This window comes from Clavelina lepadiformis, chromosome 2 (assembly GCF_947623445.1).
Source record: "Clavelina lepadiformis chromosome 2, kaClaLepa1.1, whole genome shotgun sequence".
NCBI lineage: Eukaryota > Metazoa > Chordata > Ascidiacea > Aplousobranchia > Clavelinidae > Clavelina > Clavelina lepadiformis.
In genome coordinates this window covers 21,866,658-21,889,185 of record NC_135241.1, presented here as the reverse complement: position 1 = coordinate 21,889,185, position 22,528 = coordinate 21,866,658, and the positions used below count along the sequence as shown (strand labels likewise).

At 37.7% G+C, this 22,528-nt stretch overlaps 3 protein-coding genes across 5 annotated transcripts in view; 1 reads left to right on the top strand and 2 right to left on the bottom strand.

Moving 5' to 3' along the window:
• Positions 1–22,528, bottom strand: part of LOC143447188 (gap junction delta-2 protein-like) — a 29,471-nt gene that overhangs the window by 4,759 nt on the left and 2,184 nt on the right. The window lies entirely within an intron of this gene.
• Positions 3,006–21,873, top strand: LOC143447186 (polycystin family receptor for egg jelly-like). 2 transcript variants are annotated; one of them, XM_076947153.1, is made up of 27 exons: positions 3,006–3,119; positions 3,208–3,301; positions 8,630–8,786; positions 8,989–9,167; positions 9,698–11,290; positions 11,382–11,522; positions 11,591–11,777; positions 11,896–12,098; positions 12,183–12,371; positions 12,998–13,275; positions 13,351–13,473; positions 13,553–13,702; positions 13,766–13,898; positions 15,036–15,106; positions 15,177–15,567; positions 15,674–15,870; positions 16,001–16,150; positions 16,216–16,344; positions 16,416–16,571; positions 16,643–16,767; positions 17,110–17,283; positions 17,349–17,548; positions 17,648–18,641; positions 18,705–18,899; positions 18,971–19,110; positions 19,178–20,978; positions 21,212–21,873. In XM_076947153.1, the coding sequence occupies exons 2-26, from the start codon at positions 3,241–3,243 to the stop codon at positions 19,342–19,344; spliced, it is 6,483 nt and encodes a 2,160-aa protein (XP_076803268.1). In that variant the 5' UTR covers positions 3,006–3,119; positions 3,208–3,240; the 3' UTR covers positions 19,345–20,978; positions 21,212–21,873. The 2 variants fall into 2 exon arrangements, with proteins under 2 accessions (XP_076803268.1, XP_076803270.1); XM_076947155.1 differs by having other exon boundaries at positions 19,178–20,988.
• LOC143447190 (fibrinogen-like protein 1) lies at positions 7,261–8,684 on the bottom strand. The gene is made up of 2 exons (XM_076947161.1): positions 8,274–8,684; positions 7,261–8,045 (listed from the first exon to the last, which is right to left on the bottom strand). Exons 1-2 carry the CDS (start codon positions 8,551–8,553, stop codon positions 7,345–7,347), a joined length of 981 nt encoding a protein of 326 aa, XP_076803276.1. The 5' UTR covers positions 8,554–8,684; the 3' UTR covers positions 7,261–7,344.

Here is a 22,528-nt window from a genome sequence, read left to right as displayed (position 1 = left end):
TTTGCAAAACTTATCTTTCTCTCTAGTAGTTGTCTACAGCTTGTTTAGGTTATGCTCAAAAGATGACAAAACGAAAAAAACATTCTGTAGTTACAACATTCATTGTTACAGTTGCAAAGAGGTTTAAACAAAATTACATCAAACTGTACAGGAGCAAACGTCGTTAATATTTGATCCAAACTCATTGCAACGATTGTATATAGCGCTACCGAATATCTACACCGGATCGAATAATTTATTTGGTCTTAGCACATTGCAATTAGGCTATTTTTTTACTTAAATGGCAAAAACAACAAACAAAAAAGAGAATATGGGCAGTTACAAGTTTCATTTTCTTTGCAAATCAACACATTTTCACTGACATTTGCAATATTCTAAAAATATCATTACAGGATGCAATCAATCCATCATCAAGTCATCAATCCTTATTCTAGAGTTTTTTTCAACTTTACAGCATGGTAACGTTGATATCTTACGAGCTTCAACTCATCTTGTACTCCACACAACAGAGTGACAAACTATGGCATGATTTTCTGTAACGATATGACAAGGCCTAATGATCGAATTGAAAAAACTCATTGGGTTATAACCTATTTTAGATCGAAATTTCATTGGCGCCGGCTTAGTCAAGTGGTTACTTCAATTACCAATGGCGGAAAAGACTGACTCGAAATTAGTTCCCGCGGGTTCAAATCCCGCCCCTATCACCACTGACGCGGTTCGGCGTTTTCATCGAATTTAAGAACTTGATCTTGCAGGCTTCAAGATATTTATATAATTAAAAAAGACTATACATTAGTATTGAATGCATGGGATGGACGAAGTTGCAGCAGTGCTGTTTATTCTTTAATGCTTCAGATATTCTTGAGTTTTAATATTCATTGCTACAGAAGAGAAATAAATCTAGATAATAGGCTATAACCAGGGTTGCCATCAGTCTCAACTCAAAAATAAGGACGACTAGAAAATGAAAGACGAATACCACCTTAAACAGTGTACAACAGGAGAAAGCAACCAATGTTCCTTAAAAAAAAAATAAAAAAAAACAAGACACTATCTGCATGTTCATAATTTTGGTATCTCTTTGGTACAAAATGGTATCGTAAAGGTGACAAAATGCCCAAAATACGAACCTCTGCCCTAAAAATAAGATGAAAATAAGGACGCAAGTGAAAATAAGGACATTTCTTAGAAAAAAGGACAAAAATATTTTCTAAGACACGGACCTTCAAAATAAGGACAAATCTTAGAAATAAGGACGGTATGGCAACCCTGGCTATAACAATAGATTTTCCGTCGAACAATTGTTATGGTTAGCCTATAAGAAATCAAACAACATTGAGCAAAATAGACGAGACACCTTAATCTCAGAAGTTAAAGTTAAACAAAACTTTTTATATAGAGAGAATCTTTATATCATGAACAATTGCAATTAAAACGTGGAAGGGTTAATGAACAGTTACAAATTATTTTGCCCTGCGGCTATAAAGTTACATTTTCAATGACATTTGCGAAATTTCACCGATATCATTACGGAATATTATACATCGACCTTTATGAAATTTTCTCAACTTTTTCAGAACAGAATTTTGCAACATAGACATCTTAAGGGCTTCGTCTCATCTTACATTACACAGCAGAGTGACAAACACTGATATGATTTCATTGGAAGATGTGAAAAGCACTATTGTTCAACATGAAAAGACCCATTGGATTATAAGCTATTTTAAGTCTACGGTTACCTGCGCCGGCTTTGTCAAGTCGTTACTTCAATCACCAATGGTGGAACAATTGACTGCAAATCAATTGCCAGCGGGTTCAAACCTCGTCCCAGTCACCACTGACGCAGTTCGGTGCTTTTTAGCGAATTTAAAAACTTGTTTTCACAGATTTCAATATATTTAATTAAAGACGGCAATACTTTCCTTGTGTAAGTATGGGATGGGCAAAGTTGCAGTGCTGCTTAATGTTTACATGTTGGAATCTGTGCATGTTATCGAGAGACAGACAAGCCTAATCACTACACCCGTGACTTCCCCACTAAAATACTAAAGACTAGCATACACAATACAATACCAGAGTACACTACGAAACAAAAGCTTTCATATCAAAATCTCCTAACCACAGATTTAAATCGAATTAGCCCGAAGAAACAATGAAAGCGAATGCGTATAAACATACAGAATGGAAAAACGCGCACACTATAAGAGCGAATAGCAAAATGCGTTTTCAATGCACGAATTTCCAGTAAAATTGAAAAAACGGATAAATATTACAGAATGACATTTAATAAAGAGAAATATTGATAACATCAATAGTTGTGTTACATCTTTTTACCAGGACCATCGAAAAAGCTGTCGTAAGCCTATACATTATATCTATGTTATTACATCATTATTAGCTTGGAAGTTAAGGGTGGTCTTACTAGTCCACTAGTGTAGGCTATTTAAAGCAATCTTTGTGTATGGATTGATTGCATTACAGATTACACCGTTAGACGTAACGTAAACTTGTTTATATTATATCTATGGCTGCATCACATAAAGAAAGTCAAACTTTTTACGATTACTTCAGGAAGGTTTGGTGAATTTCGACCATTAAAACACTTCTAACACGGCAAAACATTCTTTTTTCGAGTTAAACAATCGTTTTTGAGTTAACTACAAGGATAAGTAAAACTTTGAACTGATATAAAATAACTCTTATCAGCAAAAGTACCATTAACCCATTTATTTTTGAAGAAATTAGAGAACTGTTGAACGAAAATCTTGAGACAAGCCAAGGAAATGTCACAAATCTTGGTAACCCACCGGACTTGTGTGATGAAATAACTTGAGTTATTAAACAATCAATGGCTATAGACTTGTCCCAGGAGGTCCACACAAGTATCTTCGGTAATAATCTTTTTGTTCCATAATTATGTTGTACTAAAAGTACTATTTTGACGTCACAACCGATTATACGATCCTTTTGTCAAACCCTAAATATGGCATTAATTTCTCTGGGGTAAACAACTTTGCATATTCAATTTACAGACATTATAGCTGTATTGAAAATTTAGCGGCAATTTTGCTGAAGAAATATTTGGTTACTCTAACGTGACATCATACAATCACCAGGTAATATTTTGTCAGTATATTGCTAATATCTTGTATACGTCAAATAACTCGAGATTAGAGTTCAAATGTTATATTTAAATACCGGTAGGCTCAACCAGAAACGAAATATCAGAATTTGAAAATGTGGATCATGAGGTTTTTACAAGTTGGCTTGGCTGTTACATTCATGGTTGGATGCGCAGGTATGCTTTGTAGATATCAGCTGCTGTTATGAAATCAGAAAATGCGACTTGGTTAACCATAGTAGTGTCGTCCAGCTGCTGGTTCGCTGGCCACTTATTGCCTGGCAAGTCATTTTCTTTTGGCCACAAATATTGGCATGATTCGCAGCAAAACTTGACGTTACAATATATGCGGGTTCATAACAATAAAGTGCGAAAGATAACTGATTTTAAGATGTTCGTTGACATACTGATACGGTACCGCTTGCAAGGTATATGAAATATTTATCTCCAACACACAGATAAAGCCGAAAATTGACACCATACATCAACAATTGTTATCTCAGAGAAAGACATTGTTTACTAACAATTAAGGAATTATGACATTAATATCAGTTTTGAATCAGGTTTATCACTAGTCACAATAGACAATGATTACTTCATATTGGCAAAGCATTTGCAAGTATTTACCAAACCAACGTTTCACAAAAATGCATTAGAAGTTGAAATAGATTTTAATAGTTAGCTAGATATATTACCATAGATAGCCTATGCTACGTACCTTACCAAATATATCTCATAACTTATGACTAGAGCAACCAAAAGTCAATATGGTCAATTTTTTTTAACCTGCCCAGAATGTTATCAAACAAGCACAAAACAAATTTCAGCTATGTACGACGTGTGGTATAGAAGTTATTAGGTCAAATAAAGTCAAAATGTTACGTTAGGTCAAAATACGGTCAAATTGTTTCTTTAGGTCTTTTTTTTAGGTCAAAATCTATTAAACTTGTAATTTTGTAACCATTTTGTAATATTATTCTTCCGTTTTTCTCTTTTCTTGTACTGCAAACAATTCCAGTGCCGCAAATTTTACTTAGAACCAAAGCCACAAAGAGAGGGAAGGCTTTTCAGCGCGTTTGGTGACGTCAAGATGTGACGGCATTGCATTTGAAACTGCAAGTTGTCAATCTTAATACGCAGAAACGAAAAAAAGTCAACACTAGAAAAGCATTTTGTCATTTGTAAATGCAGCTTTAGATTAGAAAGTTGCTGTAGACAGTGTAGAGACTATCAGACTATCAAAATGAGGTCAAAATTTAAACGTTTTAGGTCAAAATAAGCTCAAAATTTAAACTTTTTAGGTCAAAATGAGGTCAAAATTTGCAAATTTTAAGGTCAAAATTTAAACTTTTTAGGTCAAAAAACTGGTTGCCCTATTTATGACTTATGAGTCATAAGTAATGGTTCTGCAGCTGTGCGTTGTGGTCACAACAAGTGAAATCGCTGCATAAAGTTGGCTTCCAGGAGCAGGGAGTGGTTTAATATTGCAGGTGCATGTTTCAAAAGCCACAATAATGGTCGGCAGTTGCAGTTGTCAACGCCTTGTAAAGCCCGATGATATTGCTTGCAATCGTAGTGATAAAAATAGACAATCATAGACAATACACACGTAAGCTGCCGACGGTGGGTCATGTTTGGGTAGTAGCTGCCTCCTCCCCTTCCCAAAGAGCCCCAACCCTGATGTCTTTATACCAAGAACATGCAGCTAAATACCCAAGACGTTCAGCAGCAAACTGCAAAAGAATCGAATTTGCAATCATAGTGATAAGAATAGACACAAAATATCAACGACATAAATGGAGTTGATTTCTTTTACCTAGTCGACAGCGTTATAGCTACTGTCATTCTTCTGCGTCAGGCGGCCATGGAAAGTTTACTAAAAACTTAGTGTTTGCCGTCAGAGTCAAAACAAAATCACAAAGTATCCAGACCACAGCAAGGGTGCTCCAGCATTCACACTTGCGTCCCAGGTTCTATCGATTGTTTGCTTTCAGTTGAAGTAGTGATTCTGCCCAGATTTGGTCCAACTTTTTCAAAAGCAAAGAGGTTATAAATAAAACCAAACAGGCCGAATTACACCTTGAAAAGACTTAGAAAGCTTTGCTGTATAAAGGTCGATATGGAACAGATGTGCATTGACTGTTTGTAGCGACAAGCGAAGCACTTCACTGTTACATTATTTTATTTTTCATCTTTTGTACAAATAATACACAATTTATGTTGGCCTATGTCAAGTATAGTTAGTATATTAAGCTATTATTGCAGTATGTACTGTGTAGTATTAGATGGTTATTAATGATACAGTAGTAGGTATAGTAAACATAACATAATTCATATTTGCCACTATTATTCGTACTATCTAGCTCTATATCTAAAGTCTGTACTTTAAGTTAGGTTTTTGTGTATATTTCAGCTTTATCATATTATTCCAACGTTTTGCCTTTCTTTAAAAATTTTATGTTGACTTACAGTATATACCTCGTTTTAAACATCTAATGTAAAGCAAAAAGGTGTCAGAAATCCACTGGTGACGTAAATTAGTTGGTGACAATATTTAGTCACATTGTTTCATTCAACACCTGTTTAACACATAACATTTTTATCGTTCTTACGTCACTACCTTAGCCCTACCCATACCGGGCTCGCGACTTTGCCATTTTCATTAGGTGTGGCCGACACCGCACACGCATTTTCAATCGTTAATTACTCGAAAACTATATGTCGTAAACAGATCGAATTTGTAGCAAAAACATCTGGCTTCTTGTATACATCATAATTGTAAAGCAAAAGAAAGTGCATTGAGTGTAAATTAAGTATTTCCACAAGCGATACATTTCTAGAAATTTTTCTTGGTACGCCGCGACGCCGATGTGCAGAAAACCAGCTGACCGCGAGAAGAGAACGCAAGAGAATATAATAGTTAATCGAGTTAGTGGTGCGTAAATGAGTAAACGAAAACGATTCGCTTCAATGCGGAGAGTGAGAAAAATTACGAAAATATGACAATATCTCAAAAATTACAAACTCAAACTTTATAAAACAAACATGGACAGATGGCTGAACATTTTTTTTGGGGGAAAATTCACCAAATTTCAAGTTTCTACAGTAAACAATGCAACTGTACGCCACGTTTTTCTGTGACTGTGTGCAGGAGAAGCCACACCTAGTGAAAATAGGGTTAAGCGTTTTACATGTTTGTGTTTTATTTCTAATTGCTTGGTCGTCCATGTTTGATGTAGGCTTGTCTGCACCTCGCTTTTATACAAGAGTTTTGTCCTTTGCGATGAGGGTTTAGTTTTTAATTGGTTTGTGGTCGCGTGCTACGGTGATAAAATAAAAGCATGGTTAGATCTCGCTTGAAAGTTGAGTTGGTGTTGCGGTTCACCGCCACTGTGGCGCAGAACTTGACTGAAATTTGGGAAAGTTTAATTCGCGTTACACATGTAAACGTAAATGACGTAGTAACCAAAATCTTAAAGAGATCGGGTGTTAAGAGAGGTTTTTGAGCCAGATTCTATGGTATTTTGTGCCAAAACATTTTCTATTAACTAAAATTAATATTAAATAAATAAAATTATTCTATTATTCCTCCACTATTTGCATTGGCTTCGGTATATTACTACGATACGGTACTGTATGTTATAGGGTGCAGCGTAGTCTTAAGAAATGCGAGTGGAACGATTGATTTCCCAACCGCCAAAGAAGGTAATAATGACGTCATGTTGCTACCATTGAATATGTTTGGTCTTTATTTCTCTCTCTTTCTTTGTCTTTCCTTTGTTGAAATCCACTACTTCCAAATACAGTAGGAGAGTCATGTAGGCAGCAACTTTAGAAAGTCTAAGTTCTTGGAACAGTTCGCGATATTCTTCCACTTCTGCCAAATTTGCTAAAGTTGCACTGAGTCGTGACCAGGCCAAGTCAGTGATGTCATTATTCAACCTGGTTCTTGGTCGACCTGCTTGTCTATGTGTTCTGACACTTGTGCTCACCTATTTAACTTAAGATGAAACGGCGCCTTATGCAACATATGAGTTTTATTTGTCAAGCTTTTTTATTAACTTATTGAAACTGAGTCTTGAAACGTTTTTACTAAAAGTAAGATATCAACAAAAAATGCTGAAGATTTCAGTTGCACGTCATACAGTATACGATTGGACGATGAAAACAAGTAATAGCTGCAAGAATATTTTGGTAATCTTCCATGAGGAAAAATCGTGTTAATTTCGTTCGTTGTGGTTATGATAAAAATTCATAGACACAAAACGCAAAGCGGTTTCGTCCGGATTAATACAATACCAGCCTTCCCAGAACATGTTGTAATAGGTCATATCCTGCTTGTACTTTGGATATGGTTGATTGAGGTTCACTTCATCACAGTATCTATTAAACCACCAACCTGACTTGAATTCTCGGGCACAATGGCTATTGTCGATTTCATCGTTGTCAACGTCTGGAGTGCTGAATTGGCCGAAAAAAATTGGAGACAAACTGAAACAACTGGAAGTATTCCGTCCGGCAACATATAACTTATAGTTAAATTCTTTTGGCTGATATTTAAAAAAAGTATATTCAGCAAATGCTTTGACACCATCCCAGTCTTCAAGATCAAACCCAATTTCCGGTGGTTTTGGTGAATGAAACTCTCCTGAATATGTAGTAGTTTGCCTCGACAAACGATAGATATTTTCCAATCCGAGCCAATATTCACCCCGGGGATTCCCGAACCCTCTGACGTAATCGTCCCAACCTCTATTAAAGTTGACCTGCCCGTTCATTCTTCTTTGTATTGTTGTCCAGCCCTTCTTAATTGAAACGAGCTCCATATCACAGTAGACGTAAGTGAACTGGAAGCGTTCCTTGATCCATATCGGGTAGATACCACTTGATGTTGAACCACTTGCGTAGATGCTCGTGCATTCTGAAGGGAAATTGTGAAAAATGCACTTGAATAACATTTCCTATGTTGTATATCAATTAATATAGTACGTTTCTTTTTTTTAAACTACTATTAGGTTTACAAGAAATTAGCAAAAATACGAAAAATGTGATAAATCTCAAAGTCACTGTAGAATTGAATAACCTTACATCAAATTTATATGAATTTCGTTCCAATTCTTTACAAAGTAATTGCAATTTGTTCTGTTACCTTTTAAAACAATGACTAATTTTTCAAACCCCTGAGCGGTTTTTGCACCATCGATGGAATCTGCGTACATCTGTTGTTTGTAGTTGCAATCGTGGAGATTATGTAAATTCCATCTTTTTGCATTTTCCTGACTTAAACTTTTGCTAACCTTGTGAACTCGACTGAGTAATCTGCTGGCTAGGTCATTCGCTGCATCACAATGCCACCAATGGAACGCCAACAATAGGAAGAACAAGCATATAAACCTTTTTCTGATGGCGCTTTGTCCCTGATCTAACATAGTCGATTACCTCTTTCCTTTGAAAACAAACGCTACTAATTCTACCACTTTTTACAATGGATATCTTACGTTACAGAATGCAGCGTATTGTTAACAAATGCGAGTGGAACGATTGAGTTCCCAACCGCAAAGGAGTGCAATAATGATGTCATGTTGCTGGGCTCCAGGTCGTGGAAAATTCTGTTGAAAAAGGGAGAGGTTGCATATTTGCAATTTGAAGGAGATTTGTTCAGGTGAGGGTTGAGGACTCATCCAAAAATGGTTCCATTGTTTGCACACAAAAAGATGTCGGTGACATCGTGGAACAAGTTTTCATTGTGTTTAGTTGTCAATGTCATTAATATAAATGTGTTGTTAGCCATTTTGCTTTGGGTGATGAACTAAGAGTTTATATAAAGTTAATGAATTTATTTTCTTTATGTTTTTTTCATGCAGTTGTGCAAAAGCAGAATTGAAGCTAATCCCAGAAATGGAAAAAGTGAATCGTATTTGTAAAACTAAAAAACCACATGATTATCCCAACTTTTACTTTCGAAAAAATGTTACAATTTCTTTGGAAAGATTTACAAGGAAATGCAGCGAGGCAAATATTTCTTTTGTTTACAACCACATCAGTGAGTAAACATGTTTAAAAAGTAAAGTGTAAAGTAGAGACCTACCTATACCTATAGACTATACTATAGAGTAAAGTGCTCTATCTGAGGCGCGCAGCTGCGCCGATACCAGTTGATTTTTGCGCGGTGATTGGTCTTGATCGTTTTTTTCATTAGTTAATTGTTTATTTATTACAAATGTCAAATACACGAGCAAGAGCTCGTTTCAAATATGTTTCAGGATGCGAGGTTCAGGTTATAAATCGTATTTATTTTTGTACTGTACTCGCATTTCATTATTTTCATTTTCATTATTTCATTTTTTCACACGACTGACTCAGATGTGAAATCATGGCGTAGATTAACGTTACACAATTTAACGTAACTGTAGCGGAAAAAGTTCAGCTCAGCGTTAAAAACTTTTTACTCTGTGAAACAAAATTTCTATCAACTTGAAAGATTGTTAGAACTCCGCCAACAAAATACAAGAATTTATTAATTCTACTGATGTAATTCAATTTAAGTCATTTGAGTTTTAAATGTACTTTAAGGTTTGCGATTAATGACCGCCAGCACACACGTTCAAACCGGAGAGAAAGTCCAGTTCGTTGCCACACTGACCGGAGCAGAGGGTCTAAAGCTCGACTGTGAGATTTCGTACAATAAAAAGAACGAAACTGATTTTTCAACTCTCACAGCTGAGCGGTCGTTCACGTATCCGGGAATTTACTCGGTCCGTGCAAAGTGTCGTATTGGTGAAAGTAACAGTTTACATGCCATTGAAACTCAAGACCTGGTTCTTCACGTGGAAGATTTTTTATCGGCTTCAAAATTACAAATATTCTTTCAACAAAGCAACTCCCAAACATATCCAGCCTCAACTGAACTCATCTTCCACCACAAATATTACTTTCCCATCTCCTACGCTCTCATGTTGGATGACGTCATCATAACCGAGCTTCAGACGTCACAAACGTTTGATATGAACAAAATTTTATCGAACGAAACGGTGAGGTTCAAACTGAACTCGACCATGCAACGATTGGTTGGACCGGGAAAACATGACGTTGTATTGTTATTGCAAAATCATGTTTCTTCCGTGACGTATTCCAGACCAATCTTATTCTACGAAAAGATCAAAAATCTTACAGTCATGACGAAACAATACGTTGGTCTTCGACCCAATGTTTTCGTCATAAACGTGACAGTTAGTTCAGGAGCACCGGTAAATCTTACAATCGACATCATATCGAATCGAACCAGGCTGTCGGTCTTCAGAAGCTCTAAATTCTCCCCACGTGATTGCCACATGTTGGCGATAGAGGCAACGCTGTCTCAAGTAGATATTTACGATGCTGTGGCAACAGCTACAAATAATATCTCTGAATTGACGTCATCCGCATCTTTTGAAGCGTTGCCACAGATCCACGATGTATATATTACGTCACGGGGATTTGATTACGAAACCCGTAGAGAGGTGTTTATATTCATCAGAGGTGACGTGGGAAAATACGAAATGAATTTAACAATCGGCGAAAATGCAGCGAAGAATTTGACTTTGACGATTTCAAAGACGAAATATAAACATGTGGGTTTGCCAAATCTACCGTTTGATCCCGAACCTTACATGTTAATTAAAAACGAAAGTGTTTTCGACGAAGCTCGGGAGGTGGTCGTGCTTATCAGAAACGAAAAACAATCGTTTCGTTTCGTTGGATATGTCCCGAAAGCTTTACCGTTGTCATGCTTGGAGAGCGTGAGAATTCGCGACGGGAAAGTTGGCGGTGGACTCGACGAACCTTTGAAAGTGGTTGAAGAGTTGGTCTTAAGCGTGGACCTTAACTTCAGATGCACTAGAGAGCTATTCTCCGTTGATTACCAATGGCGAGCGTACCGAGTGACGTCAAAAATAGACATCCCAAAAATAGGCGATGGAGTTCGACTTTACACGAGCTCAGTTGAACCAGAACTTGTGATAAAAGCCGATGACTTGTTACCTGGGATGTACGTCATAAAGGTCAACGTCAACGTCACCTCTGACGAAAGATTAAATGTAATAGCAAAGGGCGATGACTACACCTTGGTAGAAATTCCCAAGAGAAAATTAAATTTTCTAATCAAGGGAGGAAATATGGTCGAGGCTGGTGAGTCGATAATATTAGATTTCTATGTTTAAGTTGTACGGTTTCCCATTACAAGAAATGTTATCCTGAAATGCCTAATCTCTATACACAGGAATGAACACAAATATTTTAAAATTTGAGTCTTCAATTGACTTTAACAAACATGAGGGAAATATCAAACTTGACTGGTTTTGTGCCGTCACACAAGAAGATTTACCAATGTCAAAAGAGATTGGAAAAATACAAAGAAAAGGTTTGAACAGATTTTCTCATTTTAGCTTTTTTTGATCAAAAATTGAATTTTTCTTTTTCACTTCCAAGGTTCCTGCTTTGATTGGCAAACTCTTTATGTTACTGGCGATGACGTCATGGAAATTTCCATGGACAAACTGGTGCGAAGCGACCGTTATTACTTCAGGCTAATCGTAACGGGTCCGCATTATGACGCAACATTTGCCGACCAGACAATTGTTTTGAAGTCAACCTCAATCCCGAATGTTACTTTAAGGTGAGTTATGCAGAATTTTTTTCTTCCTGCTTCCATGAGCTTAAATTTATATTCTTTAACCTATGAATTCTTTTTAATCAAGTTCCATTTAAATTTAACGTTCTTCTTTGAACTTCAGGTGCAGGTCAAATTGCGAGAAATTGTTTTTTCCACACAAGCCAATGATCCTTCAATTAAAGTGTGACGATTGTACACGTCACACTTGGGTATTGTCACTGAAATCTGGACAACAATTAAGTTTGTGCCAGAACCGACGATTCTGTAAACTTAATAATTCACTACTCAACATAATTAGCTCGTCATCAAACGTCACAGGAATAGGTGAATCCCCATTATATAAATTTGATGTCATCAATAAATTAAAAGTAGACCATCATGAAATTGAACTTTGAACTTGACATTAAGGATACAATGTTGACGGTGACATGGCATCGGCAACCCTAATCCTTAACCCATTGTCCCCACCTAGTGGAGGTAGTTGCAGGGTTACACCCAGAAGTGGAATCGCTTTTATCACAAAATTTAACGTCACCTGTTCTGGCTACGCACAAGGCCAAGCATCGTTGAAGTTCAAGTTCTCTGTCAAGGAAAAAGGTACAACCTCATGTTGTAGCAAGTGCAAAAGTGCTAAGATAAAAATTATGTCGTTGTTATTAACCCAAGGTAGGCTGAACCTAAACTCAGGTAAATTAGGATATGAATATTTTTGTTTATTACTTAACTTTCTACGGGCTCTGAAACCTGGCAATCGACAACAAGAAAAATTTGTGAGGTGAAATATCTTTTGAGACATTATTGTACCAGACATATGTTTTAAATATTTTCAATATTGTTTATATCATTAAATATGAAATATCATACGGCTTACAACTTTGTATTTAATAAAAAAATGCTATTTTACGATTTAAAATGCTTTAAAACAAATAGCGCACGTGACGTATAAGACTACGATGAGGAAATATTTCTCTGGTTTATTAATTTGCTTTTTTGTGCTGAAGCAAAAATGGCGATTTGTTTTCGCGTTGGTAACTGCAATACTTAATAATATCATTATGTAATAATAATAATTTTTTAATGTTTACTCTTAAGAAGACAACTGTCAGTGGCCACATCAGGTTGGCAAAACTTTTAACAAACACGGCTCACTTACAACACGTTATGCGGTGTTTGTAGAAGGGAAGTTATGAATAGATTAAAATCTAACATAGAAATATTTTCAGGCCACGATAATCTTCTGCAAAGTAGTTGCGATCCGAACCTCTATGACCTCACATTGTCGTCAGAGGACTTCGTTTCTGACCTCACGATTTCGACCGCAATATGCGGCCTTCGTCAGTCGTGCACTGAGAAAAACTTGACCGTGACTTTGAGGAAAACTCCCGACGTCAACAAACACCTGACTAGTGACGTATTTTACGCGATTTCGAGCCACAATCTGCAGAAGACGGCGCAGGTTATACCGCCATTGTCTTCAGCAAAGATTCTCAAACCGTTTCTGGTAGGTTTATGACGTCACAGTACCTATTTATGAATGGACCACTTCAAGTGCCTTCATTGTTCTTTCGTTTTACAGATAACTACGATATTAGATCGAACCGCGGATTATCCGCTAAATACGCTGACGTCGGCCAAGCAAGTAGCTGATGTACTACGCCACCTTACGGAAAGTTTTGGCGTCGCAAATGAGCATCACGTGGTAGGTGCAGAAATATAAAAGTTTATGTGATAGATTTAAAAACTAAACACAGCTAACTTAATTGCTTTTATAATTTCAGTACCAATTGGTGAGAACTTTGAACCGAATAGAGCTCATCGTTCATAAACACTCTAGCGAGGGCGATGATGATGTCATAAGGTCAATTGCGGCTTCATGCGTTGTCGTTACGTCACATTTGATGGGATTTTCCGACGAAATTCGTTTCAAGGTAACAACTTGTATAATACTACTGACGTAACAATTTAATTCTTCAATGACAATTATTGCAAAGATCAAAGAAAGTTCGCGAATGACCCGGCTGGGCAAGCTGCTTATGACGACAATGGTACCAGGAGAGGATACGATGACGTTTGAAACAAAATCCGTTCAAGGACGATTCCTCAAGTTAAACAATGACGTCATTAGTAAGTTTTATTGAGCAGGAATGTCGAACTCGATGTCCACTTTCAGCTCAAAAGCGACACCCGACGAGTTTTTTTCATGATCTTCTCGGAAATCGTAGGCTACGTTCAATTTTATTACTCTACATACGCTTTATGCTTTTGCGTTCAGACGCCGACTCTGCGGCATAAAAAAAATTTTTAAACGCAGTTGCTAATACAATTATTGGCCAGACTCGCTTCTGACAAGTGCTAAGCTGTAAGACGATGCCTAGAAAAGTTAATTTTTTTAACGAAAATAAATTAAGAAACTAGAACAGTGGTTCCCAACCGCGGCTCTTAGAGCCGCATGCGGCTCCAAGGTAGCTTTCTTGCGGCTCTCAATGACCCCTGAAAATCCCACAAAAAAATAAAAAATCTATTTATAATAATTAGGGCGATTATTTTTTAACTTGTCAAAAAAAATCAAAAATTGGTCAAAATTTATAGCGTTAGGTCAAAATTGTTTACAAATTTTTCATTTTACATCTTACAGTTACACCTTGTAGCCTACTTTATACTGTTGTGAATGGCCCATTGTCTACTCATTGTGAATCATAAACCGCCTCCTGAATCCTAAACCACAATTGCGTCTCGCTTTGACAAAGTTGTTAAAGCTCAAAGCCAAGGCCAAGTTGGACATTAAATTTATTTGTGTTATTTTTCTAGTTAGTGTTGCTATTCGTTGGTACATGATTTCATGCTTTAAACTTTTCGTTATAATTACTTGAGTGTTTTCATGCGGCTCCATACGTACTCTGAAGTTTGAAATTCGGCCACGACACCAAAAAAGGTTGGGAACCACTGAACTAGAAGATTGAATTTTGTCTTTTGTCGTGTCGTTGAAAACCCAATAACAATGATTATTATCATTTAATTAATTTTATCTTTTAATGTTTTGTCTTATTTAATCTTCAAACAATACATAACTAATTATACTGCGCATGTTTCTGGTGTAGGATAAGTTTTGTGGAATCGGCTTCGCAATGTTTGAGCAATTTGGCTTCATTATTTGTCGTTTATTTTCCTCAGTAGGCCACGTTTTGCAACGATTTTAACTCTTTGACGTTACTTAGTGGCTTAAATCAACCGAAACGTAGAATAACAAAAAACCTTTTTCAGATCCACTCAATGACTCTTCATTTCGACTTCCAAACATACAGACACTGAACAATGAAGTCATCAATGTCGAGGCATAATATATTTAATTTGCTTTAATTTACACGATTTAACGTGATAATGAGACGATTTCATGATTTCCAGGTCTTCACCTACGACTCGTCCATCAACTTTAACACGAGGACCCACAAAGTTGAACAAGTCACGTCCGTCTCCATGACAACAGGATGGCAAAACGAGATCCCGATCAGTCGCAACGAGGCCAAAAATCAAACAATTGGCTTCCCCTTGCCAGCACAGCCTGGTAAAGCAAACATAACAATGAGGGTTGAGAGTGAATGCGACGTGGCTGGTTGTCACAGCAAAGCCGCAGGTTGGGCTTTGTTTGATTGGATGCTCTACAAACGAGATGGAAACGACCTCTTTCTGACAATTCATGTCGAAAACATGGATCAGAAAATCGAAAATTGTACAATGAGCCTGGAAACTACCGACCAAAGCTCTTTCAAATTAAAGAAAGAGTTTCACGAAAAGGGTTTGTTTACAGAAAATAAGAGTCACGGTTTTCATGTTTGTAGAGATCAGCATTTCTCTAATTAATTTCTTGTATTTTTGCAATTTTCCGTCGATTTTTTTCTCAGAGTCTTTGTACACCTGGTCGATTTCTGAAAGGTCGCTTCCGCACAGACAAGTCGAACTGAACGTCACAGTGTATGTTGATCTCGGTGCGGGTTATTATCGCATTGGAAGTTTGATCAACGTGACATTCACGTCATTCATACTGAACTGCTTGCACTGGGAAGATCGAATGCGCGACTGGGGCGAGGGCTCTTGCAAGGTCCTATATTTGATGTCGATGTTTGTATCGTGTGAAAATTTTGAAGCAGAGTTTAAACCAATTCATAATTTAACTTTTATTTTTTTGATCATTCCAAGCATTATGAGCAAAGTAATGTTATTATCATCAGGTCCATCAAAACGCTGGGATATTTAATTGTGAATGTGACGTAGACCAGGTCACACCAAACAGGGTTAAGAGGAGCGGAGAGGAAGAGATTCCTCAGATTATATACGCTTCCCATCTTCTTGTGTTTCCCAACAAGATCAATTATGACCAAGTAAAGATGTTTATGAAATAATAGACGATTTTAGTTTTAATTGTCAATTATTGAATCGTTTTTAGCTCTCCTGGAATCTTTGGCAGCAATTCCAACAAAATCCAGTGATCGTCATCGTTTTATCTGCTCTTTACGTCATCTACGCTCTTCTCCTTATATGGGCGAGAAATAAAGATAAAAATGCGGAGAAAAAAGTACAAATTTATCAAACTATTGTCAACTTCATGAAATGATTTATCAAATTTTAATATTAAAATTATTAAAGGGACTCTTCATTGAAGTTGCTGACAACTCACCAAACGACCAATACCGGTACTATGTTACAATTTATACCGGTAGTCGTCCAAACGCCGGTACCACCGCGGCAGTCTGCATGAGACTGCTGGGCAAAAGACAAAGAAGCAATGCCCACGTCATAAAAGTAAAAAGATGACGTTTGCCATGATGTATGATAGTTGGTTCCGACGTCATAATGATTGATTGTTTGTTTAGCGAGAAAACGACAACGTCCTATCCATGGGTAGCGTGCAATCGTTCCTCATTACCACACCACGTAGCTTGGGTGACATCAAAGCAGTCAGGGTGTGGCGTAATGACGGAGGGAGCAGTCCTGAGTGGTATGAATTATTGACAAGTTAACTGCAGTTGTATGAATTAGAGTTTAAAACGGTCCTTGTATTGTTAACCCGGAAAGCTATATGAGTCTCAAACTAGGCCCTAAAGTAAAGTTTATTAAATGCACCAAATTCTTCTTTTAATGCTAATCTTAGACTGTTCATTTTTAAGTTGTGTTCTGCATGAGGTATTTGGCACTTTATGCGCAAGTAAATTTGTGTAATGAAAGTACCTGTATAGTGCCTGTATAGTGCCTGTATAGTGCCTGTATAGTGTGTAGTGAAAGCATAGCCCGATTAAAAACTCTTGCTTGAATTAGTTATTTATTGCAAGTTATACGTCAGGTATCTGGAACGGATGGTTGTTCGAGATTTGGAAACAAACGAGTGTTGGTTCTTTCTGTGCGGTACCAGGTTCAGCGACGTCCTGCAATATACATTCCGGGCCACCACGTTAGAGGAACTGCAAATATCTAATAAATTGTTCCTCTTAAAGTGTGAAAACCACTTTAAAGACAGGTATGTTGCTTATTGATTTCACCACGCTGTGCCAGATTATCATCTCGTAATCTTCTCATTTTCAGACACGTCTGGTATTCTTTATACGGTATGAGGCCTTGGCAGCAATACGTCATGACGAGGGTGGAAAGAGTGGCAACGTGCTTTCTCTTCATATTCCAGGTAATGTTAACATCTATGATGTTTCATGGCCACAGTTATGCAGTGGATGGAAATGTGCTGACATTCGGGCGTTATTATTTCAAGTGGTCTCACATTGTCGTCGGTAAGTTCAGTCAAACGTCACTGAAAGACCAGATGTTTATGTCTTTCAACTAATCAGGTTGTTCAAGTCTTAACAGTGTTGTTGTTTTCTGTCATAAAGGTATTGAGAGCGCTTTGATGTGCTTTCCCGGGCCGTTTCTTATTAGCCTATTGTTTCGTCATGCCCAACGACGAAAAGGAAACAAAAATTCGAACCCTGACAAAAACGTACAATCCACAAAACTCACCAGAGGGCAGCATAAAGCAGCCACGTCTCTTGTGCGTAGTCATGACGTCCAAACAACTGGCACCACGATGAAAACAGACACCAGAAATATGTCACAAGTAAGCAGTGCGGAAGTTGACCAAGACGGAAAAAACGCTGGTCAACATAATCCAGACGATAAAGATCGTCCGTCAACATCGAAAGAAATATCAAAACTTGTCATCAAACAACCGTCAACTTTCCCTGGAAAATTTGAAATTATAAACGAAAAGACAAGGCGAGAGAAAAATACCCGAAAATTAAAAGACTTGTCGATGACTAAAATAGCTACTTCGTCGCGCGTTGAACAAGTTGTGCCCACTACGTCATCGCCAGCTAAAAGTGTGGCGTCATCAAAAATGACAAAGTACATTCCCTCGCGTGTTGAAAGGAATGCGGCTACTTTGACACCACCGGTAAAAGACATAACGTCGTCACAAAAGAAAAAGTCGAAGTCTTCGCGTGTTGAAAGAAATGTGGCCATTACGTCATCGCCGGTGAAAGCTATGACGTCGTCACAAAAGAAAAAGTCGAAGTCTTCGCGCGTTGAAAGAAATGTGGCCATTACGTCATCGCCGGTGAAAGGTATGACGTCGTCGCAAAAGAAAAAGTCGAAGTCTTCGCGCGTTGAAAAAAATGTGGCCATTACGTCATTGCCGGTGAAACGAATGACGTCGTCACCAATGAAAAAGTCAAAATCTTCCCGCGTTGAAAAAAATGTGGCCACTGTGAAAAATATGACGTCGTCACAAACAAAAAAGTCAAAATCTCTGCGCGTTGAAAAAAATTTAGCCACTACGCCATCGCCAACAAAAGCACTTACGTCATCAGTAGTCAAGCCATCGGCAAGGTATAGTGCTGGTTGCTTTTGTTGAAATCAGTTTGTTCGTGAAATAAAATTGTTTATATCCAGGCCGCCATTGTCTGCTGCTGAAGCGCAGCAAGAATTCACAATCCTGGAAATTGATCCCAACACGCTGGATCCTCTTGCCATTGTCCACTTTTCTATCTACGTCGCCTGGTTTTATATCATAGCAGTTATGGTCACGTCAACTGTGATTTGTATACTGTACGGTATGACGTATGGACTTGAAACCTGCAGAGATTGGTGAGCAATTGTTACCAAATAATAAACAGTTAAGATTACGTCACACCTGCTAACACTTGATCAAATTTCAGGTTGGTTTCGTTCCTTAGCGCTTTCATCGAAACAGTTATAATTCTTGAATCTTTGAAAGTGGTCGTGATTGCATACTTCTCAGTGCTAAACAATCCGAGACACGATCTTCGCGATTGGGTTCCTCCTTTGCCACCAACAGGTTCTTATCAAAACTATGATTTAGTGGGCGCTTTGAACGTGTTTTTATGATTTATTTCTTCATCAAGTGAGGCCTCGCTCTTATGTTAATCGTGGCGCAATAAGGAGAAAACAGAAGAGAGAAAAACCGACCAATCCAATTTATCGTTCTCCAACGCGTGAGAGAACCAACCGCAAGATAAACACGCAGGAGAATATAGAAATGCGACCCATCAAACAACGTGTTTCTCCATGAGGCTGACTTGGAAGTGCTGCCGAGTCAAAATGATTTTTACAGTAGACTGTGTAGTTTACTATTTTAAGCGAAGAAATATTTTACATGACTGGTATAGTATGGTATGGTACGGTACGGTATCGTTTCCAATTCTACAACAATACTGAAAAGTAACTCCCTATCTTTAAAATACTTGTAATTTATTTCAAAACTACAATTTTGATAAAAATAAATTTAAGAAAACGTGTATAACAAGCAATTTTATTTAAAATCTGATAGTCTGGCCATCAGCATTTGCCACTAACTTCTTATGCGGCCTGGGAATCCTCTCAACCGATATGATGACTAATTCCTGTCACATGGAAGATGTAACTCGTCAGATACTCGCTTTTCAAGTTCAAGTAGGCTTGGTAGAGTATAACTACTCCATTTACCCACCACAAAGAATAACATCTCTCTCTGCCACGTCATCACTTCTCGCTGGTCACTCATGCAGACAACCACAACTCACCAATCTGTTAGGGCAGGGGACGTTCCTACTTTGACGAACAGCGTAATGGCTCTTTAAGAAGCGGGTGGCGAATGCTGATTGCTTTATCAAATTTTAACTTAAAGTCCACGCTGTGCATATTTTTATGTTTATTTAAATTACAGGCATTGTGTTTAAATGTAGGGAGTTACTTTTCAATCTCTTTGCGCTGTACATCCACCTAACTAGTGAATTTTTTCACGGCCTTCAATCGATGATTTCTCGTTATGTTTCCTATTTTCCAACTATTTAAACGGTAGTTCAACAGTTCAACGGTGAATTGGAGCAAAACTCATTAATGTCTTGCCAAAGTCCATTACAACAAGGGCGCCGCCAAGTGTCGCATAGTCCCAATTCCGGAGACTTTAATATCTCTTTCAATTGTTTTATAAATTCCGATCAAATGTCGTAACTGACTATTATAATAGCTTAATTGAATAGATCAAAGTTAGTTTATTGAATAATCTTTTTAGATAGTTACATGTTAACTATTATTTTAGGGGTGTACAGACCAAAATACTCTACTATTGTTCGCTAAGTTAATTTATTTCGGATCCAAAGTTTCGAAATTTATTATAATTGAAGTTCAATTTCAAAATTGAAGCCCATAAAACGCTTTATAATGGCTCTGCAAAGTTATTTGTGGTTAGAATTTGGCGACAAATGGCAAAACGCAGTCAAATTCATGGCGACACGTGTAGTGCCTGGTATCGCGTTGTGAAGGTAAATTGAACAAATATTTCGGCTGCTTATGTTGATGAATGCGTTTAAGTATGAAGGAAAACCGATTTTATAAATCGGAAAAAGAAAAACTGAACTTGAATGGATTAAGATTTGGTTCTAAAGCATTCAAGTTCATTTAAAGTGTACACCCCTAATCCTAAACTATGTATCGACTCCTACTAAATGGTCTTCAGTTGAATTCTCAGAAAAACTTTCAAACCTTCGCCCAAGAAGCGGACAGCAGGTGAAACCGACCAGTCTGCGAGGACCCGCATTCTGTCTTATTGTCTTGAACATGAAGGTGGCAACAGATCGTGGTTGCAGTGGAATCGGAGACAGAATTCCAATCTTCTGATGTTGGGACACACTCAGGGATGCAATCCATCTCGTGACGAATAATCCAGTATGTACAAGTTAGTAGCAACTAGTTACCACTTAATTTCGCTTCTTGTGTTTGTATTGTAGTTGTCGAAGTTTAACCATAAAACAGTAAGCTTCCAGCATGTGCATGATTACTTTGCCTGACTGGTATTTAGAGACTGATTGCTATGATCACGTTGTCTAAAAAGTTAAATTTAAACAGACTACGAATAAATTTATTTTGATGATTACTGGTGTTTTTATATATTTTATTAGATCGTGGTCGTTGCACTAATTCCGGATACGGTTACTCTTTTGAAAAATGATCCACCAACATCGTTCAATCCGTCTGCTCTACATAAAGGTTTTCCCTGTCAACAACACCAACTAACGACAACATGATGACATGTCTTGCTGGTACGTCATCGTCGATGTATCAGCGACAGATGCCAAAGAAAATTCAATCATGCACCGAGCAGCAACGTCATCAGATTTATTCAAAGATTATCATCGGTGCAATTGTTCTGAACAATCTAGGGCTCGACACAAACGCCCAATATTATTACCTTATATGGCCACAAGAAACCGGGCTTCCGCCTGGGATGGGGTTTCTTTTACGGTGGGTTTATTTTCCCATCCACTGCTGTGCAGCATTGAAATTATAAAGAGTCAGCAATCTTTTGCTTGAACATATCACCTGCTGGTCTGCTATAGTCTGGATAACCTGGCTTTAAACATGGAAGTTTTAGCTTGTTTTTTCTATGTTTTTGAGTTTAGTGGTCGTGCTAGTTGCCATCAGCACCTTGACACCACCTTCATTTTCCTGCTTGTTTTAAGCCATCGAGGCTCTGTCACTTGTTCACGTGAATTATCGAATGTTTTCAGCAACTAGCACTGCTTTTTCGTCCCCACCGCGTCAATGACGAAAAATAAAATGATTGATTGAATGTGGACGTCTGGTAGCTTACAGCAAAAGTCTGATTACACGAACTTAAACACCAATAGACTTGTGGCCTGTACAGTATAAAAGTTTGCCAGATTCGCGAGTGGAGTGGAAAATTACCGATGTGGCGAAGGAGTTGATTAATTTTTCGCCTCAGGCGTGAATAACAGCTATGGCTGCTGTAGGCCTAAATCTAACCTGTGAGCCCCTGTAGTGCAACTAAAGGCGGGTCTGTATATTTGTGCGAGCAAGGACACGACTATGATATCACGTAGTGACCATTCAGCTAAATACTGTAACGTAGTAAGTTATACTAATACAGTCGACTCCGCTTAATTCGGACACTTTGGTTCCGCTCACTTTTGGCCGAATTACGCGGAGAAACGGCTTTGTCCGAATTAAGCGGAAAATCAATTGTTCGTTTCATGGTCATGCATAAAGGCAAAAAACGCATTTAAAATACTGTACTGTTGCGTAATAAATGAATTGCAGCTGCGCTATACTGCAGTAACTGGCACTGATCGCATAAAACGTCTTCGTTTACTTTAGTGAGCAATTTCACTTTTTGTGCTAAACTCTTCTGTACAATTTTGTCCTACAAGATGGACGCAATTGTACCGAAGTAAAAGCGACTATGAAGCTGGCACGGC

Coding starts and splice junctions, on each gene's coding strand:
- LOC143447186 (XM_076947153.1), top strand. CDS start 3,241: ATGTGGATCATGAGGTTTTTACAAGTTGGCTTGGCTGTTACATTCATG. Junction 13,703..13,765: donor CCGACGAAATTCGTTTCAAG/GTAACAACTTGT, acceptor ATTATTGCAAAG/ATCAAAGAAAGTTCGCGAAT. Junction 15,871..16,000: donor GGGGCGAGGGCTCTTGCAAG/GTCCTATATTTG, acceptor TATTATCATCAG/GTCCATCAAAACGCTGGGAT.
- LOC143447190 (XM_076947161.1), bottom strand. CDS start 8,553: ATGTTAGATCAGGGACAAAGCGCCATCAGAAAAAGGTTTATATGCTTG. Junction 8,046..8,273: donor ATTAGTCATTGTTTTAAAAG/GTAACAGAACAA, acceptor ATTTCCCTTCAG/AATGCACGAGCATCTACGCA.